At 47.0% G+C, this 22,945-nt stretch overlaps 1 protein-coding gene across 1 annotated transcript; it reads left to right on the top strand.

The window, feature by feature from the left end:
- The first annotated feature begins 407 nt into the window (after window positions 1–407).
- On the top strand, window positions 408–8,996 carry BPIFA2 (BPI fold containing family A member 2). Its single transcript, XM_044262335.1, has 7 exons — window positions 408–564; window positions 2,232–2,376; window positions 3,028–3,135; window positions 4,266–4,415; window positions 6,933–7,014; window positions 8,040–8,103; window positions 8,956–8,996. Exons 1-7 carry the CDS (start codon window positions 408–410, stop codon window positions 8,994–8,996), a joined length of 747 nt encoding a protein of 248 aa, XP_044118270.1.
- The last annotated feature ends 13,949 nt before the right edge of the window (window positions 8,997–22,945 follow it).

Genomic DNA, 22,945 nt, shown 5'->3' with positions numbered 1-22,945 from the left:
CAAGTAGGCAGAGAAGCAGGCAGAGAGAGAGGGAAGCAGGCTCCCTGCTGAGCAGAGAGCCCGATGTGGGGCTCCATCCCAGGATGCTGGGACCATGACCTGAGCTGAAGGCAGAGGATTAAACCACTGAGCCACCCAGGTGTCCTATGTACAAAGGACTTTTGTGAAAGAGCACAGACTTGGGGCTAAGTGTGACTTTTCAAATTTCAGCTCCTCCACTCACTGGCTGTGTACCTCTGGACAAGTTGCTCTAGGTTTCTAAACTGACTACCCATCTATAATACAGAAGCAAACCACATCTATCTTACAGGAATGTGACGTTAAAAATAATAGGTGCTTATCAAGGGTGCTTATCTGGGTAATTCTCACTCCTGTCCCTCCTATGACTGTTCAGGTGTCAAGACAAGATGCTTCAGCTTTGGAAACTTGTTCTCATATGCGGCCTGCTCACTGGGACCTCAGCATCCCTTCTTGAAAATCTTGGCGACGATCTGAGTAATACCGTGAACAAGCTGAAACCTGCTGTTGAGAAAGGGCTCGAGACCGTTGACAATACACTTGATTGTGAGTCAGGACACAAGTGATGGTCAGAGGCACTTAGGAGTGCGCCTCCTAAATGCTATCCCTGCATTACCAGAGGCTGCCACCAGGGGATGCTATTTATGGGCGGTTTAGAGAGAAAGGGGGCTGTTCAGTTCTTGGTTCATTCCCTTATTTTTCTGAGAACAGGGAATCTCAAATGAATATCCTCTTATATATTATATCATGGCAAGTTTTTCCTAATATATCCATAGGATAAGTTCCTAAAGTGGAGTTTCAAAAGTTCGGAAGGTATGCACAGTTTAAATCGTAGGAGGTGTTGACAAATAATCCTCTACATTAATATTCTCTCCAAAAGTCTTGGAAGAGTGCCTTTTTCTCTACTCCCTTGACAGCATTGGTATGGACAACTTAACAGTTTTGCTAATATCATAGATAAAAGATTATAGCTCATTTCACTTTGCATTTCTCCAATTATGAAAGAATTCACTCATTTTTTAATATTTTGTTCATATTTATAGCATATTCTTCTGCTAGGCTATTCAGTTTTCTTACTGACATGTATTAATTCATTGGAAATTAAGGAAATTAGCCATAACTCAGCCTAGGTAGCTTTAAAGCCACCTAGCTTTACATTTAATCATGTCTCTTTTTTATTCTTATTTCTTAAAAGAATTTGGCTTTCTTTTCATTTTCAACATTAGCACACTGATAAACATTATAGGAGGAAGCAAATGCTATAAATGTCTACTCTTCAAATGCTGTCAGAGCTTAGGTCTTGTTAGGGCTTAGAGCTTCAAGGATACAGAAGGGACCACTCTCCAATTTCACTGCTGGGAAAACTGAGTTCAAAAACAGAAGTGTCTGGATGAAGGTCACCTAATGAGTTACAGGACCAAAAAGAGTTTTATTGAAATGAACTCCATTTGTTATACCATTATAACTAGGTAGATACCATCCATTGCAGAACCAAGTTGGAGAACCATAGTTAACATTTCTTCTCTTGTGCAGCCTTTGTTTTTCCTTTAGTTAATAATTGCCTTGTTTTTCACTTGAATTATTTGCTACACACATATCCTTAATTCTTTGCATATGCACTATTCTACATCTGCCATGTCTATCTAACCCCTCTTTTCTCTGGAGCCCTTCCATTAAGACACTTTGTTTTCGTACTCCTGTATGAATTGTTGCTCTCTGGGCTTGCTGCAAAGCTGTCATTCTGGGACTCCCATTTGCCACTTTTATGAAGTGGGCCATACTTTTTCCTGGATTCTAGATTCTCTATTTCTTATTCTTTCATTTAGTTTGACCTAGTTTTTCAAACTTGCATGAACATCTCAGTTAGAGCAATAGACATTCTCCCTGTCTCAAGTCACAAATAGAAGCTGGTGTACAAGCAATTTGAATTGCCTGGTTAATTGATCACTTTGTTTATTAATGATGAATATATATTAGTATGAAGGCAGCATGGAAGGAACAAAGGCCCCCCCAGCTGCATGAATTTAGGCACATTTCTTAACCTTTTGATCCTTTATGTTCTCATCTGAAAATGCAGATAAAACCATATCTGGCTCATCTGTGTTATTATGAAGAGTAAATGAAATAACATAGGCAATAGTCTTACTTAGTGTCTGGTACATAGTCACTGCTTCATAAGTGATGCACGACACTAATGGCAATTGTTTTTTTAGCTGTCGTTCAGAAACTGACCTCTGACTTCAAGAAGCTTCAGGAATCCAAGGCTTGGCACTTGGCCCAGGAGAAGGTGCAGGAAGTGAAGAACTTGGTGAACGATGCTCTTTCTAAGATCACACCAGCTAAGGATGAGACTATGGGGTGAGTTGATGCTTCAAGGTGGAGATCTTTGCTCCAAGAAAAAGGAACACGCATCTTTGGGGAGGTGAGTTTAAGGTCAAAGACAGAAAGGTTGATAAACCTTGTTGTCCCCCCAGAGTCAAGGTGGTCTGAGGCCAGGTTCATCAGAGCTTGAGCAAATTAGAGGCAGGGCTGCAGGGCCAGTCTGGGCATCTCATGGGTTCGGGCTTCCATGTTATGTAATTTCAGGATCAGGGTGAAGATCCTCTCAATCCTTACCTTCACCTCTTTGGTGGTGCCCGAGGTCCCCTTTCCAAGGAGTAAGATGTTCTTCAAATATAGCTGAGGATGAAAGTACCAATCCCCTTCAGGAGAGAGAAGACAAGTTCATACCACATTGCTGGCTTCATGCGTGGAGTTTGGGAGTCAAACAGTTCTGGGTTCGAATTCTGATTCTGGCACTTATTCCTCCCTGAATCTCTATGGGCAATTACATCTGTCTGAGCATCCGTATGCCATGCCATAACATGGAGAGGGTCAAACCTCTGAATAGGGCGATTGCGAAGACCAAAGTGGTGAGGCCCAAATGTTCAGCCTGATGCTGGCGTAGAGAAGCATTCAGACCATGGCTGGCCCAAGGAATGCCAAAGAGAAATTGTGGCTTTCACACAGGTTGAACATCATTAACTCCCGCATCCTGAAAATCAAAGTGGAACTGACTCCTGATGGCGAAGGCATTAACGTAAGGGTCCCCATCGTCGCTAATGTCACCCTGGCCCTGTGAGTATGCATTAGAATCTGGGATTTGGGAGAGGCTGTGCAGCATGGCCAATGATCTCCACACTGGAATTGGACTCTTTCCCATGCTACCGTGTGACCTTGGGTCTCAGTCTCCTGATCTGTACATGAAGGGGCCTTTCCCTGCTCTAAAATCTGAAGCTTTGAAATGTTCTAATGAACTCTGACCATAACCAAGCCTCTTTGAAAAGAATCCTCCATTAAATATTTCTGAAATCATCACATTTCTCTAATTGTAAAATCTGAAAAACTGAGAAGACATGAGCACTCATAACTCTTTGACAAAATTTCCGCCAGCATTATTTCGTCTCTTGAGATTCTCTTTAAGTAACAGTGACCATTACAGCTCACCATCTATAGTAGTGTACAGTATATAATGAAGGGCATGGGTGAAGAAGAAAATCTTAAAGCATTTTGATTACTTTAAAAGAGAGAGATAGGAAAATGAGCACTAGTGGAAGGAGAGAAATTGAGGACCCAGGGATTCCATCCTTCATTAGCTATGAGATCTTGGGATGGTTACTTAACCTCTCTATACCAATGTTTCCCCATTTTGAAAATAAAAATAATAATAGTACTTTTACCTCATGGTATTGCTGTAATGATGACATTGATTAATCCAGGAAAATTTTTTCTTTCTTTCACAGATTCATTTATTTTAGAGAGAGAGAGAGAGGGGACGGGGAGGATCAGAAGGAGAGGGAGAGAGAATCTCAAGCAGACTCCCCGCTGAGTGGGGAGCCCCACATGGGGCTCGATCTCATGACCCTGAGATCATGACCTGAGCCAAAATTGAAAGTCAGATGCTTAGCCCACTGAGCCACCCAGGTGTCCCGAAAAAATGCTTTTTAGAAATGCCTACCATATCATTTTCCCTCAGTAAATGTTAACTGTTATTATTATTTTCATTATTAGGGTGGTGTTAAATAAAACTGTTATACGGACCAAATCCATGTAGAAGGGCAAAAAAGCCCTTAATGTCAATGTCCAGTAAGAATCCAGACGATGCTGACATTACCCACAGACAAGCTGGAGGTTAAATATCCACACAGGTAGAGGAAAACTAGGGCACCTTGGAGACCTCTGTTCACTGGGAATCTTATCTCCTGCAGGCCTGTCATTGGCAAGGTCAACCTGAAGGCCTCGATGGACCTCCTGACTGCTGTCAAAGTTGCAATCGATCCCCAGACCGGCACCCCCCGACTGATCATAGGGAGATGCAGCAGTGACCCCGACAGCATCTCGCTCACCGTGCTGGACAGGTGAGGCCCGTCCATCTCAGAGGAGTGGGGCACTCGGAGGAGTTGAGGACCCCTAGCTTCCGCCCATACGGCATCTATCCCCATACCCCAAAAGGTGGCACAACATGGCAAAAGAACATAGGCTCTGGAGTCAGACCTTGGTTCAGGTATCAGCTATAGACTTACAACTTTGTGAACAGCTTAGCCCCTCCGAGCCTCAGTTTTTCCATCTGTAATGCAAAGGTGACAATAATGTCTCCTCCCTGGCTGCTGACCGGACCATCTGGGAAACTAAAGTGTTGAGCCCAGAGCCTGGTGCACCCTCAGCCCTCAGGGATAGTGCCATCCATGCTGACCGTGTCTTCTTGTTTTCGCCATTCCCGAGACAGGAATGTTGGCCACCGATCCCTTGGCAGCTCTGTCAAACCCACTTCCTGCTTTCAAAGGCTCTGTTGTTCCCCGCAGCACATTGCGGGTTGTTACTGCTTCTTGAAAACTTGACCCCTTTATCATTATGTTATATCCCTCAACAACCATAACAATAATAGTAAATTGTATTTTCCTTCCTGCCTCCATGTGGGAGAGGGAGGAGAAGTAAATGCTTACCAGGGGCTCTAATGTCAGATTGTTCCCAGAGTCCTCCATTCATTTGGAAAATTCCCGAAATCAGAGATCTTACAAACCGAATCCTCTCTATTGAAATCATGGATCCCTGTTAATCCATTATCTACTTCTTTTTAAGATTTTATTTATTTATTTGACAGAGAGAGAGAGATCACAAGTAGGCAGAGCAGCAGGCAGAGAGTGGGGTGGGGGTGAAGGAGGCTCCCTGCTGAGCAGAAAGCTAGATGTGGGGCTTGATCCCAGAACCCTGAGATCATGACCTGAGCCTAAGGCAGAGGCTTAATTGACTGAGCCACCCAGGCCCCCCTCCATATCTACTTATTAAACTGTGTGCATGCAAGGGCAGGTTTGGTGGAGGAAGAGGGTGGTGGGGAGGCAGGGTGACCCTGGCGGTAGCTGTTGGAGAATGGTCTAGAAGTCAAAACCGGGGGCAGGTTGGCTTTGGCAGAAACAAGGCTGGGTTCTCAGCTCTCAGCCCGGAGGGCCATGAGCAGAGGTCACTCCACCGTACCCCCTCAAGGGATCTGATCAAGGGATCTCAACCCCATGTACCAAGGAAAGGCTCTCCTGTCTGATGTTATTGGGGAAGGCTGGGATGTAAATGGAAACCCTGAGCCCTGCTGGATACTGCCTTGTCTGAAGCCCCAGGGACTTCATCCTACCGCTCTGGCTCTCAGTGTCCGCATCTGTGAAATGGTCTTCCACTCTGTGGCCCAAGACGGCTCAGCCCAAGCACTCCCACAGCCAACCAAGCTCAACCCTCCTACCACTGACTGCCCTCTCGTCCTCGCTCACTCCACTGCAGACAAACTGGCCTTTGCTAGCCTCAGACAGGTTCCTGCCCACCTCCAGACCTGTGCACCTGCTCTTCTGGCCTCCTAGAACACCTTTCCCCTCACTTCCACGTACTTCTCAAACTTCAGGTTCTAAAAAGGGTTCTTCCGCTTCTCCCTCAAAATCATCTACTCTTGGCCTCCATAGTATTGTCACAAGCTGTCATTCTACTTTTTCCCAAAGATTTTATTTATTTATTTATATGAGAGAGAGAGAGAGAATGAGAATGAGTGGGGGTGGGAGGAGCAGAGAGAGAGGGAGAGGGAGAAGCAAACTCCCCACTGAGCCGGCAGCCCAGTGTGGGACTCCATCCCAGGACCCCAGGATCATGACCTGAGCCAAAGGCAGACACTTACCCAACTGAGCCACCCAGGCCTCCCATCATTCTATATTTACTTCTACGTTTACTTCAGTCCTTCTTTCAGCCAAAAATGTTTGAGCATCTGCTATTTTCCAGATAGGCTCTGAGCTCTGGAGAATTTATTGGTGACAACAGACAAGGACCCAGCTTTCCCAGAGTTTACTGTCCTGAGGGAAAAGCAGACAGACGAGTGTCCAGTCCATCAGTAAAAAGCCCTCAAGGAAAATGTCAGATCATGATGAGCTCTAAGCAGAGCAGTACATGTAACAGGACTGTCTGACCCAAAGGCCTCCTTTAGGCAAGCAGTCATGGAGGGCTGCCCTAAGGAGGTGTCAGTCAAGCTGAATGCTGAAGGTGGGCAGGAACCAGCCTTAGCAAGACCTGTTTGGTGTCTAGGTACCAGCTGAGGAGCTATTTGTGCTTTGCTCATCCCCACGTCCTCAGTGTAGTCAACGTCTGGCATGCAGGTGGTGATCTGTAGATGTGTTGAAATCAGAGTGGGATCTTAAGGCTGTGATGAGACTCTCACAGGTAGAGGTGAGCCTCTGGTCAGAAGTGGGGAACCCCTGAATAGAGGCTCAGGCTGTGGTTAGAAAGGCATTGCAGCACTCCTGGGTTTACCTGATTTCCAGGTGCTCAGCCATCTCCCCCTCTCCCACGCCCACCCCCACTGTGTGGCCACTCTGCCCACGGTTTTATCAGTTGCTACTCTTTTCCAGCCAAAATGCTATGATTGAGAAGGCCATGGACCCCGTGAGAAGCTTCCTGACAAAGACCGTGCCCCACCTGGTAGAGAATAATGTGAGTCCTCCACACCCTGGGGCCCAGAGCCATGCGTGGGGGGCGGGGGCAGGTGTGCCATTCACAGGAGCTACTGTACTCTCTGGGTGCCTTTTCTTCTTGGGGGCAAACTCCTCATTGGGCTGTCAGCTGGAACCTGTTCCCCGCTACTCAGCCTGGGGAGAGGGAGAGATGACAAGCAGAGGCCCGACATTAGCTGAAATCACTGGATCCCAAGTTTGGGTCATTTGCCATACCTACCTACTCCCAATATGCCTTTTTAGCTAGTGTGGTCCTCCTTTAGACAACGCAATTTTACTCAAGCTTATTTAAATATGTATTTTAAAAAGAAAACTATCTACCATAATTAGAAAGGCATATCATTCAGATAATTAATTTAAAACATAACAGGCCTATAAAATTGGTATTTTCATCTATGCATCACACAAAACCATTTTTACTGCGTGCCCAAAGTTCCAGAGAGTCTGAATCAGTCCTTCTGGAAGGGGGCTGGGAATCTGGGTTTAGGAAAGAAAAACCCTCCAGGTGGCTCCATCACTCATTGGACTGGAGCCTCAGGACTCAAAATACGGTCCTCTGCCCAGCAGCCCGGGGGCCCTCATGTGGGAGCTGGTTAGAAACGCAGGCTCTCAGCCCCCGAGTCCTGCTGAATCAGAATGTGGACTTTAATGAGATCTTCAGGGAACTGTACAGAGTGAGAAACTCTCTGCTCTATGGTGCCCAGGACCCAATCTGATTTCTTAAAATTCCAGGGTTCCCAAGTTCAAGGTTTCTAAGAGTGTAGGGTTCTGGGATGTTAACACTCTAGATTCTCAGGGTTCTAGGATTCCAATGTTCTAAGGATTTAGAATTCTAGCATCCTATGGTTCTCCCGTTTGGGACTTTTAGGTTTCTATTGTTCTAGAATCCTAAGGGTCAAAGGTTCTGAGATCTTGGTGGGAGGGTGGCAGGTTGGCCCCAGCTGACAATGATCTGTTCTCCTCCCTCCTTTTCTCTCTCTCTCTCTCTCCCTCCCACCCCCTCAGGTGTGCCCACTGATCCGTGCCTTACTTTCCACCGTGGATGCGTCTCTTGTTCAGGACGTCATTGGTAAGTTAAAGCCTGGGGACCGGGGGTGCTTTCTCTCTGCAGCCTTCCAAGGGCAGGTGTGCACCCTGTGCCCACCCCAGAGCAGGTGTGGTCAGGGACCCCTGGAGAAGCAGGAGGACCCAGCATCTGAGAGAGTTGGGAGAGTGTGGCAGGATCGAGGGGGTTCTGTAGGCCTCTGTGTGCTCTCTACCATCATCCCTCTTTAAATCCGCGGAACCTTCCTGGCAGAACGATGTAAGAAAGAAAGGTGGGCCAGATCTGGGTTCAAATCCCGACTCTGCTATTTAGCAACCGTGGGGCCTTATTCAAGTGGCTCTGCCTCTCTGAGCCTCAGTTTCCTGCTGGGTGAACCCAAGATTAGAAACACTGGAGGGTGATGAGTGGATGAAAAGAAAAAATAGTCTAATACCCAGTAGGCAATACTAGTAAACACCTGCCCTTCCCTTTCGCTCTTTATGAAAAGCTGTGGGTTCGCCTCCAGCCATGCGGGAGCTGTCTTTGGTCTTTGAGTTTCTAGGCAAGGCTGGGGTTGCTGGGAACACTAGAGCAACAGAAATGGGGTAAGTGAAGGTGTCAGGGTCCCGGAGGCGGCCCTTCTATGGAAACAGCCACAAACCAGTTTCTTGGGCAATCACTCTGTGCTTTGCATACCCCATTCCACTGGATCCAACAAACCTGTGGGGTGGTTACTGTCATTATACCCATTTTACAGGTGAACAAACTGAGGGTCAGAGTGGTGGACTGACATGCCTGAGGTCCCATGGCTGTCAGACTGACCCACTGGAGAGTGGCAGCCTTTGGGGTCTGGTTTCTATTGGAGACTGAGGCCTGCTATTTATTTTATTCCTTCAGATAAATTACAAAAGGAAAACCACCCACAAAACAATGTCTGAAGAGGGAGATGGGGAGGACTGCTGGTGACGCCCACCTGAAGGTAAGGGGTGGCTCTCTGCCTCATATAGAGGATGAAGCTACTCTTCTTTTTTTAACAGTACGCTGAACCCTAATCTTAGTCATAGGCTGAGCTGTGACCCTGGCCCCAGCCTGAGCCCTGATCCTGGTCATACCCTGCATCCTGAGCCTTATTCACATATCCAGACTGAGCCTAGATCCTGCTCACAGACTGAGATTTGACCTCAGTGATTTACTGAGCAATGACCTCAAGTCATAGACTGAGCCCTGACCTTGATCTCAGACTGATCCATGATCCTAATCCTACACTCAGCCTTGAACCCTAGCTCCAGTATTGGCCTATGATCAGTCTTTTCACATCTGCATTATTCCTCAGGTGAGAGGAGAGGACAATAAGGGGAGGAGCGGTTAGGGCTAGGAGCCAGAGACAAACCCCAACCAGCCCCCTCTTCAAGGCCTTAGACTCTGCAGGGGATTGTAGGAAGGAGTTTGTCTGGCAGTGTCTGATCGCTGTGGTCTCGTTCCAGATCGGTGCCCCGTGGCTTGATGGTGTCCCTGGTAGCATCTCCATCTGGGAAGGTGCTGCCACCCTAGCCTGAGCACAGCCAGAAGGGACCCTCCCAGAGATGATTCCTTGCAGTCAGGACAGCAGCCTCTGTGCTCACCACCCTCCACCCCCTGCAATAAAAGACCATTTCTGCACCCTCCTGTGTGGCCCATTTTATTCCTCCTTTGGGATTAAGGGGGAGAGGGCAACTAGAGTGGTAGAAACCTGGGTGGGAGCTGGAAGGGACCTCTGGGACTATTCAGCTTGTTTTATAAATGGGGACACTGATGCACAGAGAGGGGAGGGCAAGAGACTGAGCCAGGGTCACATAGCCAGTTGGTGGCAGTGGCAGACTTGTTTCATCCATTCACAAGCTCAGCAAGCATTTAGTGAGGGCCTACCCTGAACCAGGGGGGCAGTGAGAATGGGACAGTCTCATTTGGGGTAAGCCCACCCAGGGCCTTTGTCCCTTCCCCTCCAGAGACTTCTAAGAGGCCTTATGGAGGATGGGGCACTCTGGGTCTGTGGGCTCAGGAGTGCAGGGCCGAGTGACACAGGATCAGAGGCCTGAGCCAGATCTCAGCCTGCCCCTCCATACCCTCCGAAGGGCTAGGATTTCCCCTGCAACGGAGATCAATTCAAGCAGCACCTGAGAACACCCATGGTCTCTCAATGCCATGGCTCGCCTGCCTCTTACCTCCAGCCCTGAGAGCCTGTGCACCTACCAGCCAGACTGCACAGGTCCCTGCTTGCTTGGCAAAGCCAAGCACCTAGAGGGTGCTCAGCCATCCCATGGAGACCAGCTCCTCTCTCTGGCAAGACCCCTGCACCCACACCCTAGAACTCAGCTCACCCCAGTCTGTGCCTGGCCTTGATCATCACTCTGGGATGCTAATACCACCACCATCATGGACAGCTGACTTTGCTGGCACATGTGACCTCACCAATTCCTAAGAATGCCAGGAGACACTATTCTTGTCCCCATTTAACAGATGAGGAAACTAAGGCTCACAGAGGCAAAGTGACTCATCAAGGTCACACAGTGAGCAAGTGGCAGAGTCAGGATTTGAACACATGACTATGAGAACCTTTGCTCAGAGAGCTTACATGCCCCTGCCCAGGCACTCGGCTGCCTCCCCAGTCCCCAACAGGCGCTGCTTTCTTCTGCCCAGGACAGATGAGAACCTCCTGAGGCTATTCCACCTACACACAGGCCCCAGTCTCCCTTTGCCCTGCAGGGAGGAGCCCGCCACCCCTTCCACAAGGGCCTTCCCTTTGAAGAAGGCTGCCTCACAGGGTCAAGTCACCTCAGAGGACCCTTGAGCCCTTGGGGTGACCTGGAGGGGCCGCAGACCAGCTCTCCTGAGCAATCCTGTGAAGACCTCAGTTCAGGTTGTGCTAAGGGGCTGCTGGGCACAGGGCAAGGGCCGGGGTTTCAGACCCATCAGAGCTCCACAGGGCCCCTGCCACTTTCTAGCCCTGAAATCTTGGGCAAGTTACTTAGCCTCTGGGAATCTCGGTTTTCTTACCTGTCAAACGGAATTAGCAGAAAAAACTCCCTTGCCGAGCTGTTATGAGGGTGGGAAGTATGTAACTGGGGCCTGACAGCTAGCGAGTGCAAGATGAGTGTCCCCTCTACATGCTGGAATTGCCGTTATAACCGCCCTGTGTTTGTTGATTGACTGATGAAAGCCCTGATGTGGCTGAAAGAAACATGGTCCTGGGAGATCTTGGGTTTTCACCCATCTTTATGGCCAGACTACCAGCATCCCCAACAGTGACCATTTTTCTCTCCCTCCCCGGGTTTTAGCTGGGCATATGGCCCCCAGCCAGGGACTACATGTCCCAGCTTCCCTTGCAGTAGCCATGTGACTAAGATCCAACCAATGGCATATCAGCAGAAGTGATGCAGCAAATTCCACTTTGTGCTCTAAAAGAAAGGAGCACCTCACTGGCTCAGTCCATAGAGCCTGTGACTCAGAAAGCCTGTGACTCATGATCTCAGGGTTGTGAGTTCAAGCCCAACCCTGGGCACTGTGCTTCCTTAAAAACAGACAGGGAGCATTCCCTCCCCTCCTGACCTTCTCTTAGAAATTAGAAAAAGTGGAACAACTGCCTGAGCTCTGAGATCTAGAGGTGGAAGCCCCGCTTTGAAGACAGCAGAGCTGCTCCAACAGCCCCTGACCACCCATCTCTGGACCCTGTGGCAGTAAAGCAATGAGCTAGCTTATTTAAGCCACTGCGTTTTGGGGTCTCTTTGTCAAGGCTACTTTATTTCTACCCTACCTCATTCTGCTAGTAACATGCTGTGTGACATTAGGCTGCTAACTTTCTCTTCTCTGAGCCTATTTCCCTATTTGCACAGTGGCCCTTTCTGCTCCAACAGGACAAGAGTTAATGCTCCCTCCAGACTGGAAGGGGAAAGAAAATAAACATTTTTGGAGCCCCTACTCCATAGCAGGCCCTGTATTAGATGCCTGCTTCTCAGCCTAAGATGACCTTGCCCCCACCGGACACTGGCAGTGTCTGGAGGTATTTTAATTGTCACAGACTGGGCGAGAGATGTTACTGGCATCTCATGGGTAGAGGCCAGGGATGTGGGTAGAGGCCAGGGATGTCACTAGTCAATACACAGGACAGCCTCTCACAATAAAGAAGCATCCAGGCCTAAATGTCAATAGTGTTGAGAAACCTTGCATTAAAACTTTATGTACATTGTCTCATTGAATTCTGTTCTTTTCTGGGTGATGCAGTGTATGGGGGAAGATATAGCAACTGAGGCTCAGAAGTGTGAAGTGACTTGCCCAGGGCCACACAGCTGGTCTGAGGCAAAGCTAGATTTAATCCAAAGTCATCCTCCTCTGGGACTGGGGCTTCCCTTCCAGCCAGGGAAGAACAGTGAGTTCTCCCTTCTCACTATTTTGTGACAAACCCACCTCTCACAAAAAAATACACAAACGAGGTCTCAAAATTCAAGGCTTCTTTGGGCAGTAGCCAGCTTGAGCCTGTGCTAAGCCTTTGCCCATGCTGTTAAGCCTACTGAGGACACAGTTCCTTCTTCTCTAGCTAAATCCTCCTCAGCCTTAAAATTTTGCTTTTTTGTTTCCCTAAAAAGACCCTGTTCTTCCCAACATGTAGGCCGACCCAAGTGACCTTGCCATTACTGTCCAACACGGAGAGAGCATTTAGAAATTGTCAACTCTGGCTAGTCTGGTTTTCACCTTTCTTAACCATCAGTCTGCCCCTTGAGCCTGCAAGCACCTTGAGGGCAAGTACCTCCCTCTTCTTAGCAGCTCCAGGGCCCAGAGAAGGACCAGATACAGTACAAGCACTAACAAATGTTGAATGAATGAATGAGTGAATGAATGAATGGACCCCTTCTTTCTCTATACAATAACCAGACACCATCTCTGGGACACCTGAGTGGGTAGGTGTACGGGAAAATTCTAGCAAGCCAGGACTGGGGGTATGGGAGACTTGTCATTGTTTTCTGTTGACCAAGGCCAGATCCCTGGGCCTTGAGGACATAAACGCTATGGACCAAATGTGGGACTCCTAAGTGAGTGAAGCCAGAACATGGTGGGGGGCGGGGGCCGAGGCCACACAGCCCCACTGGTGACTAACGTGGCCGATGGAGGGGAAAGGTGGCAGGGTGGAGAAGTGAGGCAGCATTCTCCTACTGGCAGCCCGGCACCCTGGAACCAACTCTGGCTCCTGGCCTACTCAGCCCAGACCTCAAAGAGCTTCCTGGAGATGGTGACCCACATGAAGGAGGCTTCAGGAAAGAGAAGGACATTTGGTGGAGGTGAGGGAACAATTACCATCAGGGAATATGTGGGTAGAAAAAGGCAAAACCTATCAGAAACTAGAGTGCACCTGGGTGGCTCACCTGGTTAAGTGCCTGACTCTTGATTTTGACCCAGATCATGAACTCACCGGCATGAGATTGAGCCCCATCATGATCTCAGGGTGATGAGCTCGAGTCCCACATGGGGCTCCACGCTGGGCATGGAGCCTGCTTGAGATTCTCCCTCTTCCTCTCCCTTGGCCCCTCCCCCACTCTCTCCCTCTCTCTTTCTCTCTCTAAAAAAAAAGAAAGAAAGAAACTAGAGTGCAAAACTGTGATGCAGGCTACAATTTTGAAGGCTTAATCCAGTTAAAGAAATGCTGGATCTTTCCAATGTTTGCACGATTTCTTGAGGATAACATCTCAGGATCAGAATTATTTACTTTATGCGTTGGAATATCTTATGACCCCAGGAACACATCACAGAATTTACTAAACCGGATCTTTCTATTTATACTATGATGAAAGAGTATATACATTTCACCCTATATTTGCCAGCAGATGGACACTTTTATTTTAAATATCTGCTCTTTGAATGGGAGTAGAATAAACATCACACTGGAAAAGCCAAAGGTCCCAAATTAGGATAATCAGTTGATGAATCATTTCAATAGATTATTTTCTGAACTTTTTTTTTAAGTTGGAGAAATACTGTGTTTCACAGCTGAGTGAAAATACAGATCTTAGGAGTTGCTTAGCTGGTATCACAATGATGCAAAAAACTGAAACTGGTTGGGGGAACTGACCAGGATGCGACAATCTGACGAATGTCATTTGTTGAGGTGACTCGTTTCTGTGTTAATGTTAGTACAATAAGTAAAATGGATTTTTAGAAAGCAGGAAGGTTGTTGAGCACCTAGCTAAGCCAGGCCCTGCACTAGGCTGTTCAGGGGTGACCAAAGAGGGTCCCCCTTCCCAGCCCCTAACCACTACACCACCACCGCCCTGCACTCAGCTTAGCGGCATGGAGGAGGCTCATGCAAAATTCCTTGCCCGGAGCGGGGGCACTGGGAGGGAAGAGGACAGGACTCAGGCACACAGCCTTCCCAGGGGGAAGCTGGGTGCTATGAGGGGCCCTCAGAAAAGGCCTCCCACAGCAGGTGCTGATTGAGCTGAAATTAGAGAAGGGAGGCAAGGGCATTGCCAGCAGGCAGAAGCGACCACATGAGCAAAGGCCGGGAGGAGAGAATTAACCTGGCATCCCCTGGGAACCCACAGGACCTGGATGCTGCTGGAGCATGAACGTATGAAGGTCAAATGGAGGGCAGTGCCTGGAATGCTAAGCTGGAGGCAGTTTAGAGGTGATCCTCTCAGCCAGGAGTTACATTTCTTTGCCCTTAACACGCCTTCAAAACCCAAAGACCTCAAAGAGCTTTTGTCTACATGGATTCTACCCATCGATATTTGCCACAAAAGGAACTAATATATATATTTTTAAATACAGATTCATTGAATTCTTTTAAAATAATAAACAGATTGCATTGTAACAAAATGACATATTTTTAGGAAAAATAACTCTATGTTCCAAAAACATCATAACTGGGAAGAATAGCTCTTTTTACATTTTTTAAAATTCTCCATAATGGGGCGCCTGGGTGGCTCAGTGGGTTAAGCCGCTGCCTTCGGCTCAGGTCATGATCTCAGGGTCCTGGGATCGAGTCCCGCATCGGGCTCTCTGCTCTGCAGGGAGCCTGCTTCCTCCTCTCTCTCTCTCTCTGCCTGCCTCTCTGGCTACTTGTAATCTCTCTCTGTCAAATAAATAAATAAAATCTTTAAAAAAAAAATAAATAAAAATAAAATAAAATTCTCCATAATGACTGGCTTAATAGAAGACAGCTGGATCCTCACATCTGCTCTGCCTTCAGTTGGTTGTAATATCACATGTCATGGAGTGTCTAGAAAATTCTCTACACTTGTGACATAAATGAGAGCAAAGAGGCAAATAACATCTTCGTATTAATTTAGAATTTTGGGGGACCTTGCAGAACCCCTGAAAGTTTCTTTGGGGCCCCCAGACCACACTTCAAGAACTGCTGGGCTAGGTATGAGGAAGCCATGGAAGGTTTCTGGACAAGGGAGACAGCCTCGGTAATCAGTTTCCAGAAGCTTCCTCTGGCCAGTGATAGGTCAGGTGAATTGAAAGGAAGCAAAGGCCATGGCTGGTCCAGGTCCCACCCAGGAAAAGAGCTGTTGGGTGGAGAGCTGGGCTGAGGCCAGGGAGAAAGTGTGGCTCCCAGGGAAGGGGTGCCCACGAGAGAGGTTCAGCTAGAGCAGTCCCTCCTGCAGCTTACTCATGCTGAGCCTTTGCTATCCTGGGTCCCCAGACTAGGCTCCGGGGCCAGCGCTGATGGCTCAGGAGCCTGTATTCCACCCTCCTCCACTTGAGAGTGTTGTTGGAAGAAGGAAGACCTCACCTTTGGTTCCAGAAGAAGGAACAAAGTGATTCGCCTTAGCTCATATCCAAGATCAGCTGGCAAAGTCACATTTGTCCCTATTGTTCTGCAAACCCTTGCCCATTCAACTGACCAAGGGGAGCACGTGTGCTGACAATGGCACCTGTGGACCTGCATTTCACAACCCTGATCGAAGCTTCCAGAGTGTCTCACTGCACCATCCAGTGATCACGCTCCTCGGTATCTACCCAAAGGAATTGAAAATGTATGTCCACACAAAGACCTGCACATGGAGGTTTGAGCAGCTTTACTCGTAACTGCCAAAACTTGGAAGAACCAAGATGTCTTTCAGTAGGATAAATAAGCTGTGGCCTAACCAGACAGTGGAATGTGATGCAACATTAAAAAGATGAGCTAGCGGGGCGCCTGGGTGGCTCAGTGGGTTAAGCCGCTGCCTTCGGCTCGGGTCGTGATCTCAGGGTCCTGGGATCGAGTCCCGCGTCGGGTTCTCTGCTCGGCAGGGAGCCTGCTTCTTCCTCTCTCTCTCTGCCTGCCTCTCTGCCTGCTTGTGGTCTCTGTCTGTCAAGTAGATAAATAAAATCTTTAAAAAAAAAAAAAAAAAGATGAGCTAGCATGTGTAAACCTGGCGATTCACAGACCTGTACCCCTGGGGATAAAAAATATATGTTTATTTAAAAAAAAAATTATATTTAAAAAAAAAAAGAAGAGCTAGCAACTCATGAAAAGACATGGAGGAACCTTAAGTCCGTATTACTAAGTTAAAGCAGCCTCATCTATGAGAAGGCTACACACTGGGTGATTTCAACTATGTGACATTCTGGAAAAGGCAAAACTATAGAGACAGTTTAAAAAAAAATCAGTATTGGGGAGCCTGGGTGGCTCAGTGGGTTAAGCTGCTGCCTTCGGCTCAGGTCATGATCTCAGGGTCCTGGGATCGAGTCCCGCATCGGGCTCTCTGCTCAGCAAGGGAGCCTGCTTCCTCCTTTCTCTCTCTGCCTGCCTCTCTGCCTACTTGTGATCTCTCTCTGTCAAATAAATAAATAAAATCTTTAACAAAAAAATCAGTATTGTCAGGGTTCAGAAGGAGGGAGGGATGAATTGTCAGACTACAGAGAATTTTGAGGGCAATGAAACTGTTCTGTATACTGTAATAGTAGATGCATGTATGGCACTTTTGTCCAGACCCATAAGATATACACCACCAGGCGCAAACCCTGATGTAAACTGTGGATGGTGGGTGATAATGATGTGTCGGTGTGGGCTCATCATTATAACAAAGGCCCCACTTCCGGGGGCAGGGGGACTGCTGGCAATGCAGGAAGCTGGGTGTGTGGAGGGGGCAGGAAGTATATGAGAACTCTGCACTTTCTGCTCAAATTTGCTGTGAACCTAAAATTACTCAGAAAAATAGTCTATTAAAAAGCAAACAAGAGGCACCTGGGTGGCTCAGTGGGTTAAAGCCTCTGCCTTCAGCTTAGGTCATGATCCCAGGGTCCTAGGATCGAGCCCCGCATCGGGCTCTCTGATCATTGGGGAGCCTGCTTCTTCCTCTCTCTCTGCCTGCTTCTCTGCCTACTTGTCATCTCTGCCTGTCAAATAAATAAATAAATAAAATCTTTTTTAAAAAAAAGCAAACAAGGGCACCTGAGTGGCACAGTCAGTTAGGCGATCGACCCTTGGTTTTGGCTCAGGTCATGATTTCAGGGTGATAAGACAGAGCCCCATATTGGGCTCCACACTCAACGAGGAATCTGCTTGAGATTCCCTCTCCCTCTCCCTCTGCCCCTCCCCCTCTCTAAAATAAATAAAATCTTTTTTAAAAAATCGAAAAACCAAATAAACCGTCAGGGTGGAGGCTCCAAGCCTGGCATTATGTTTCCCCTAGAGTCTGACCTCTGCCTGCCCTTTCTTCCTCCTCTCCTGGGCTTCCTTGCCCACATTCTACAAAAAGGAGGCAGGAAGTGATGTTTCAGCGGGTGGTCATGCTAAAATATCTGCTGGGACCCCCTGCTCTCTAATGACCCACATGAGAATGGCCTTCAGGCTCTAACACGTGTCCATGGCTAGAAAACATACCAGATGAAACTGAACTGTGATTAAGACCTTGGCTCTGGGGTCTACCTCCTGGGTGTGGATCTTGGCTCTTCTAGGGGCTGGAAGCACAGCCTCTTTTCCTGAATGTGAGTGTTAGAGCATCAACCCCTCCTAGGGTTTGGGGAGGATGAAATAAGATGAAGTGTGCAAAGTGTGTAGTATGAGGCCTAGGGAGACAGAAAAACTTAGATACAGCCCCTAAATCTAACATATTAGATGCAGAAGCTGATATCCTCAGACCTGGGGTTGAATAGGGGGACAAATGTCCAGCTTTGGAGTCAGAGACTAATTGTTACCAGGGAAATCTGTAACACCTTCTTGGTAAGGGTGAGATTAGAACAAGGCCTCAAAGAATGGGTCCTTCCTTCCTTCATTCTTTTAGCACAGATTTAGGCAGTGTTTGCTGCTTTCCAGGCAGGCCATAGGAACAACTTGAACAAAGGTCCTGTGGTAGGAGGGGCAGAGCATACCAGGGAAAAAACAAGTAGGTGGCATTTAGGGATGTTTGGTGGGAGATCAGCATGACAAGGTCCCCATGGCTTGGACACCGTGGAACTGTCAGATCTTTGCCAGAATGATTATGTGACTTAGTATGGCAGACAGGAAAGTATCCTGTTCAGCTGTTCCTTCAGGAAGGCCTGCTGTGAGAAGGTTAGCTGGTTGACTATTCTCCACCTCTGTATGTATATCCAGGCACACAGAATGAAGACTAGAGACCAATGAACCAAAGTGCTAGCAGAGGTTATCTCTAAATAGATACTGTTTTCTTTATGCCTTTCTGTATTTTAAAATGATCCCTTGTAAACACAGATCATGCAAATAATCTGAAATACATGTTTAAATACATTTTTAATTAAAGCTTGAGTGGGGTCTCACTTTTGGGAGCAATGATGGAGCCTATCTGTCCTTAGGGCCTTGAGGAACAAGCTTTCCCATTGCAACAGAGAACTGTGACTCCCACCTTACAAGGAGACCTCAGCTCTGCTCTAAAAGGAGGAATTTGGCATGTGTATCAAGGTTACAAGCTTGGGCTCAAATCCTGACTCTACTATAGACTGGCTCTATGACCTTGGGCAACTTTTTCTTCTCTTGATGCTTGGTTTCCTCACCTATAAAATGGGATAAAAAGACTAAAGGGATATAAAGACTAGTAATAGTCTTTATATCATAAGACTGCTATGAGGATTCCACAAGCATCTGTTAAAATTGTCTGTCAATGCCAGCTACTGTTAGGATAGATGGAGAAACTGAGGCCCAGAAAGGACATGGGAGCTGTCCAGTGTCAAACAGCAAGGAAAGGTAGAGCCAGGCTAGAACCCAAAGCTCTCCCAACTGAAGTCAGTGTGCATTTCCCCCTGTTTCCACTCAGAGCAGACTGGTGGCTTCATCCCTCACAGTCCCTGGGTCTACCTCACTCATGGCATAGGTGAGGAAACCTGCAGGACAGGGCCATGGATGAGAGTCATGAACAGTCTCCAGACTCTCTCAATGCTCCCTACCTTTCCTGCACCTCTGCATTTGATGAGTTTCATGACGTACAGTTTGAAATATGTTATTGACACATCGATTGACACAAATGAGTCCCTACCCTATTAATCCCCCAGGCCTTCTATGCAGGAATATTTGCCTTGGAGGTTTTGGATGGACGTGGTAAGACTGGGGGGTTCTCATCAGCTTCCCAGCTGTCCATCACCCAGTGCCACGTCTCCCCAGCAAGGGGGCCACTCACCATTTATAAAGTCTGCCTCACTCCAGAGCCCATCCAGAATCAACTGACAGAGACCCAGGGTGTCAGAGTGGTCCTGAAACTGACTCTTCTTACCTGGGATCCCCACAGGTACTGCCCCAAGATGCGGAAAGTATCAGGTCTCCTTCTTATCCTCTCTGGGCTGCTTCCCCTACTGTCTGCTCAATATTTGAATACTTGAATCACCTGTGGGTCTGTTATATTGTATATTTTAATTTCTTGGATTTCAGTCCATTTGTCGTGCGTGTGTGTGTGTGTGTATGTGTGCGTGTGCCTCGTAATTTTTCATTGGATGCTAGACATGTTAAAAATCACAGAGGCTCTGAGTGGCCCCATCTTTTTCCAAAGAGGAAGGAAGACGGCCAAAAGTTAGAAATAAGTGGATTGTTTTGATTCTTCTGAGGCTTAGATTTATGTTTTATGAGGGTAAAACTATTTTGATTTTGCTCTTACTCTTCAGGAGAAGCCTTTATTTCTAGAACGTGCCATTTCTCCTACAGTGTCTCCTACATCTTTTGGATCTTAACTAAAAGTCCAAGATGTTTATCAAGGCCCCTCCATCTTAATAAGGCTTGAATTCAAACCAGTTCTCCCCAGAACCACACAGGGGTGGTGCTGAAATCTCTGCTCAGCTTTTTAACTCTCAGCTGCTATTTTCTGCCAATAACTCAGAGTCTAATGATTTTGACACCAAATACAATGTGTGTTTCCCCACACACAACCAAGCAATTCTCTGACACTAGCTGAATGTCCTACAATTCCCCTCAAATCTGACACTCTCTACCCAGAGATGGCATCAGATGGCACCACAGCTTAAGGGCTCTGTTCCAAGAGATTGTCCTCACTTCACATGCCAAGCTCAAGTCCATGTGGTGGACTTGCTTGTGTTTCTGACTGACCAGCTACAAGTCAAAGGTCCCCATAACCTCCAACTTGAGTTTAATTAGCTTCCATGAATGGCTCACGGAACTCAGAGAAATATGTTGCCTCCTAGATGACTGGTTTGTTATAAAGGAATACAACTCACGAATAGCCAGGAGAAAGAGAAGCATAGCACAAGGAATGAGGATAGATGTGGAGTTTCCACACACTCTCTGGGTGCATCCCTTCCCTGAATCTCCACATGTCCACCAACCTAGACCCCCTTCCTTTTGGGTTTTTATGGGAGCTGCATTACATCGGCATGACTCATTCAACCATTGGCCACTGGTGACTGAACTCAATCTTCAGCCCCTTTCCTCTCCCCAGAGGCTGGGGGGTACTGGGAGGTGGGACTGAAAGGTCCAAACCTCTAATCACCTGGTTGGTTCCCCTGAAAACTAACCCGCATCCTTAGGTGCTTTCCAAAAGTTATCTCATTAACATAATGAAAGATACCTTCACTTCTCTCATCACTTAGGAAATTCCAAGGGTTTTAGGAGCTCTGTGCCAGAAATGGGGCCAAAACCAAATACATATTTCTTATTATGAATCATAATATCACAAGTCTCACACTGCACATGTGAGCTTAAGTCCAGTGAGTTGAGAGAAGTCTGTACACTGATTTCAGAGTTCTTTCCCTGTGGTACCTCCTTCTGTGGGATTCTGTTCCTTAAGTTCCAACTACTCTGAAAGCCACAACTCTGCCTTCTTAGCCCAGTGAGACTGATCCCTTTGTTTGGACTCTATTTCCCCATCATAGGACCGACCTTAGTTAGAAGTTGGGGTGAATGTGGAGCTCACCTTAAAAGATACTCTTTCCTAAGAATCACAGGCTCTCCAATTCTACCTGTGTAGTTTCTCATCGATACCCTTGAACCACTGTTTGATATATTTTCATCTTTTATAGTTGATCTTAATGGGAAGGTTGGTCTGGTAAATCTGTCATGACCAAAACCAGAACTCTGCAGCTAGAATTTGAACTTAGGGGTGCTGCAATGGTTCAGTTGGTTAAGCATTGGACTTTTGGCTTTCAGTTAAGTCATGATCTCAGGGTGGTGAGATAGAGCCCCAGGACAGGCTCTGCAGGGAGTCTACTTGAGAATCTTTCCTCCTTCCTCTCCCTTACCTCTGCCCCTCTCCCTACTCTTTCTTTCTCTCTCAAATGAATAAATGAATGAATGAATTTGAACTTAGATCTTGCTTGAAATTTGTAACCACCCATTTAGGGCTCATTGAGAAATTGCAACACAGGAAATGCTGCAACCTTAAAAAAAATAACTTCAAGATTGGTTATTTCCAGAAAATGTTTTCTGGGGAATAATATGGCAAGTGAGCCAAGAAAAACACCCAAGTATGTACATCCCAGGGCTGTTTGGGATGTTAATACAAAAATGACCAAAAGGAAGAGACTGATTAAATAAAATTGGTCAATCCACACATTAGAACATTCTGCAGATAAGGAAATAGAAAGACTATCATGATGTGTTGTCATTTGATAAAGTGATTCTATAGAAGCATGACAGGGCAATCTTGTTTTTTCCATAATGTTACATGAATGCATACGTGTGTGTGTGTGTGTACACACGTGTGAGCATAAAAAGCTTCTGAAAGGAATTACAACAGAATTTAATCTCTGAGAATTGATTTTTATTTATTTTTTTTCTTTGTATATTTCTTTTCTAATTTTTCTACTTGTCTGAAAACAGATCATCAAAATTAAAATATTAAACCAAATGGGTCAATTTACATGGGATTGGTGACTGGGACCGGGCTCAGAGTCTTCCCTAAATTTGCCATGTGTCTAAAGAGAAGATTGGGCCCTACCAGAATTCACATGTTAGTCTCGGGTCTCAAAAGGGGACATTTGTACTGTCTTTTGGCCAAAGCCTCTGAAAATCCCACCACCATGTGCATAAATGTCTTTAACTCATGATGGGGTATGAGGTAAGTATCAAGGTCCTGAGGACCTATCCCAGCCCAGAGAGCATGCCGTATAAGCAGAGAGTTCCAACCCAGAAGCACTGCAAACTGGAGCATGGTCTCCACGTACTTCAGACCAACCCTAGTTCCCTGGCCTGATGTACAGGTCCATGCCACTGAGCCTATGTTTCCCACCAACTCAGGAAGGTAAGTTTTTTGAATCACCGGATGAGGATCATCATAATCACAAAGCTCACCAGCCTAATGGCAACCATTTGTGGAGCACTTCCAACGGGTAGAGTGCTGCACTCGGTATTCATAAGAAGGCTGAGGGAGAGGTATGTGTATGTCTCATCCACATTTTCCAGATGAGGAAACTGAACCTCCAAGACCCTGCATTGTCCAGATTTCCCGGCAAGTAGGTGGCAGAGCTGGAATTC

Source organism: Neovison vison, chromosome 8 (assembly GCF_020171115.1).
Source record: "Neovison vison isolate M4711 chromosome 8, ASM_NN_V1, whole genome shotgun sequence".
NCBI lineage: Eukaryota > Metazoa > Chordata > Mammalia > Carnivora > Mustelidae > Neogale > Neogale vison.
The sequence above is the reverse complement of the archived record's forward strand: the minus strand, read 5'-3'. Positions and strand labels throughout refer to the sequence as shown.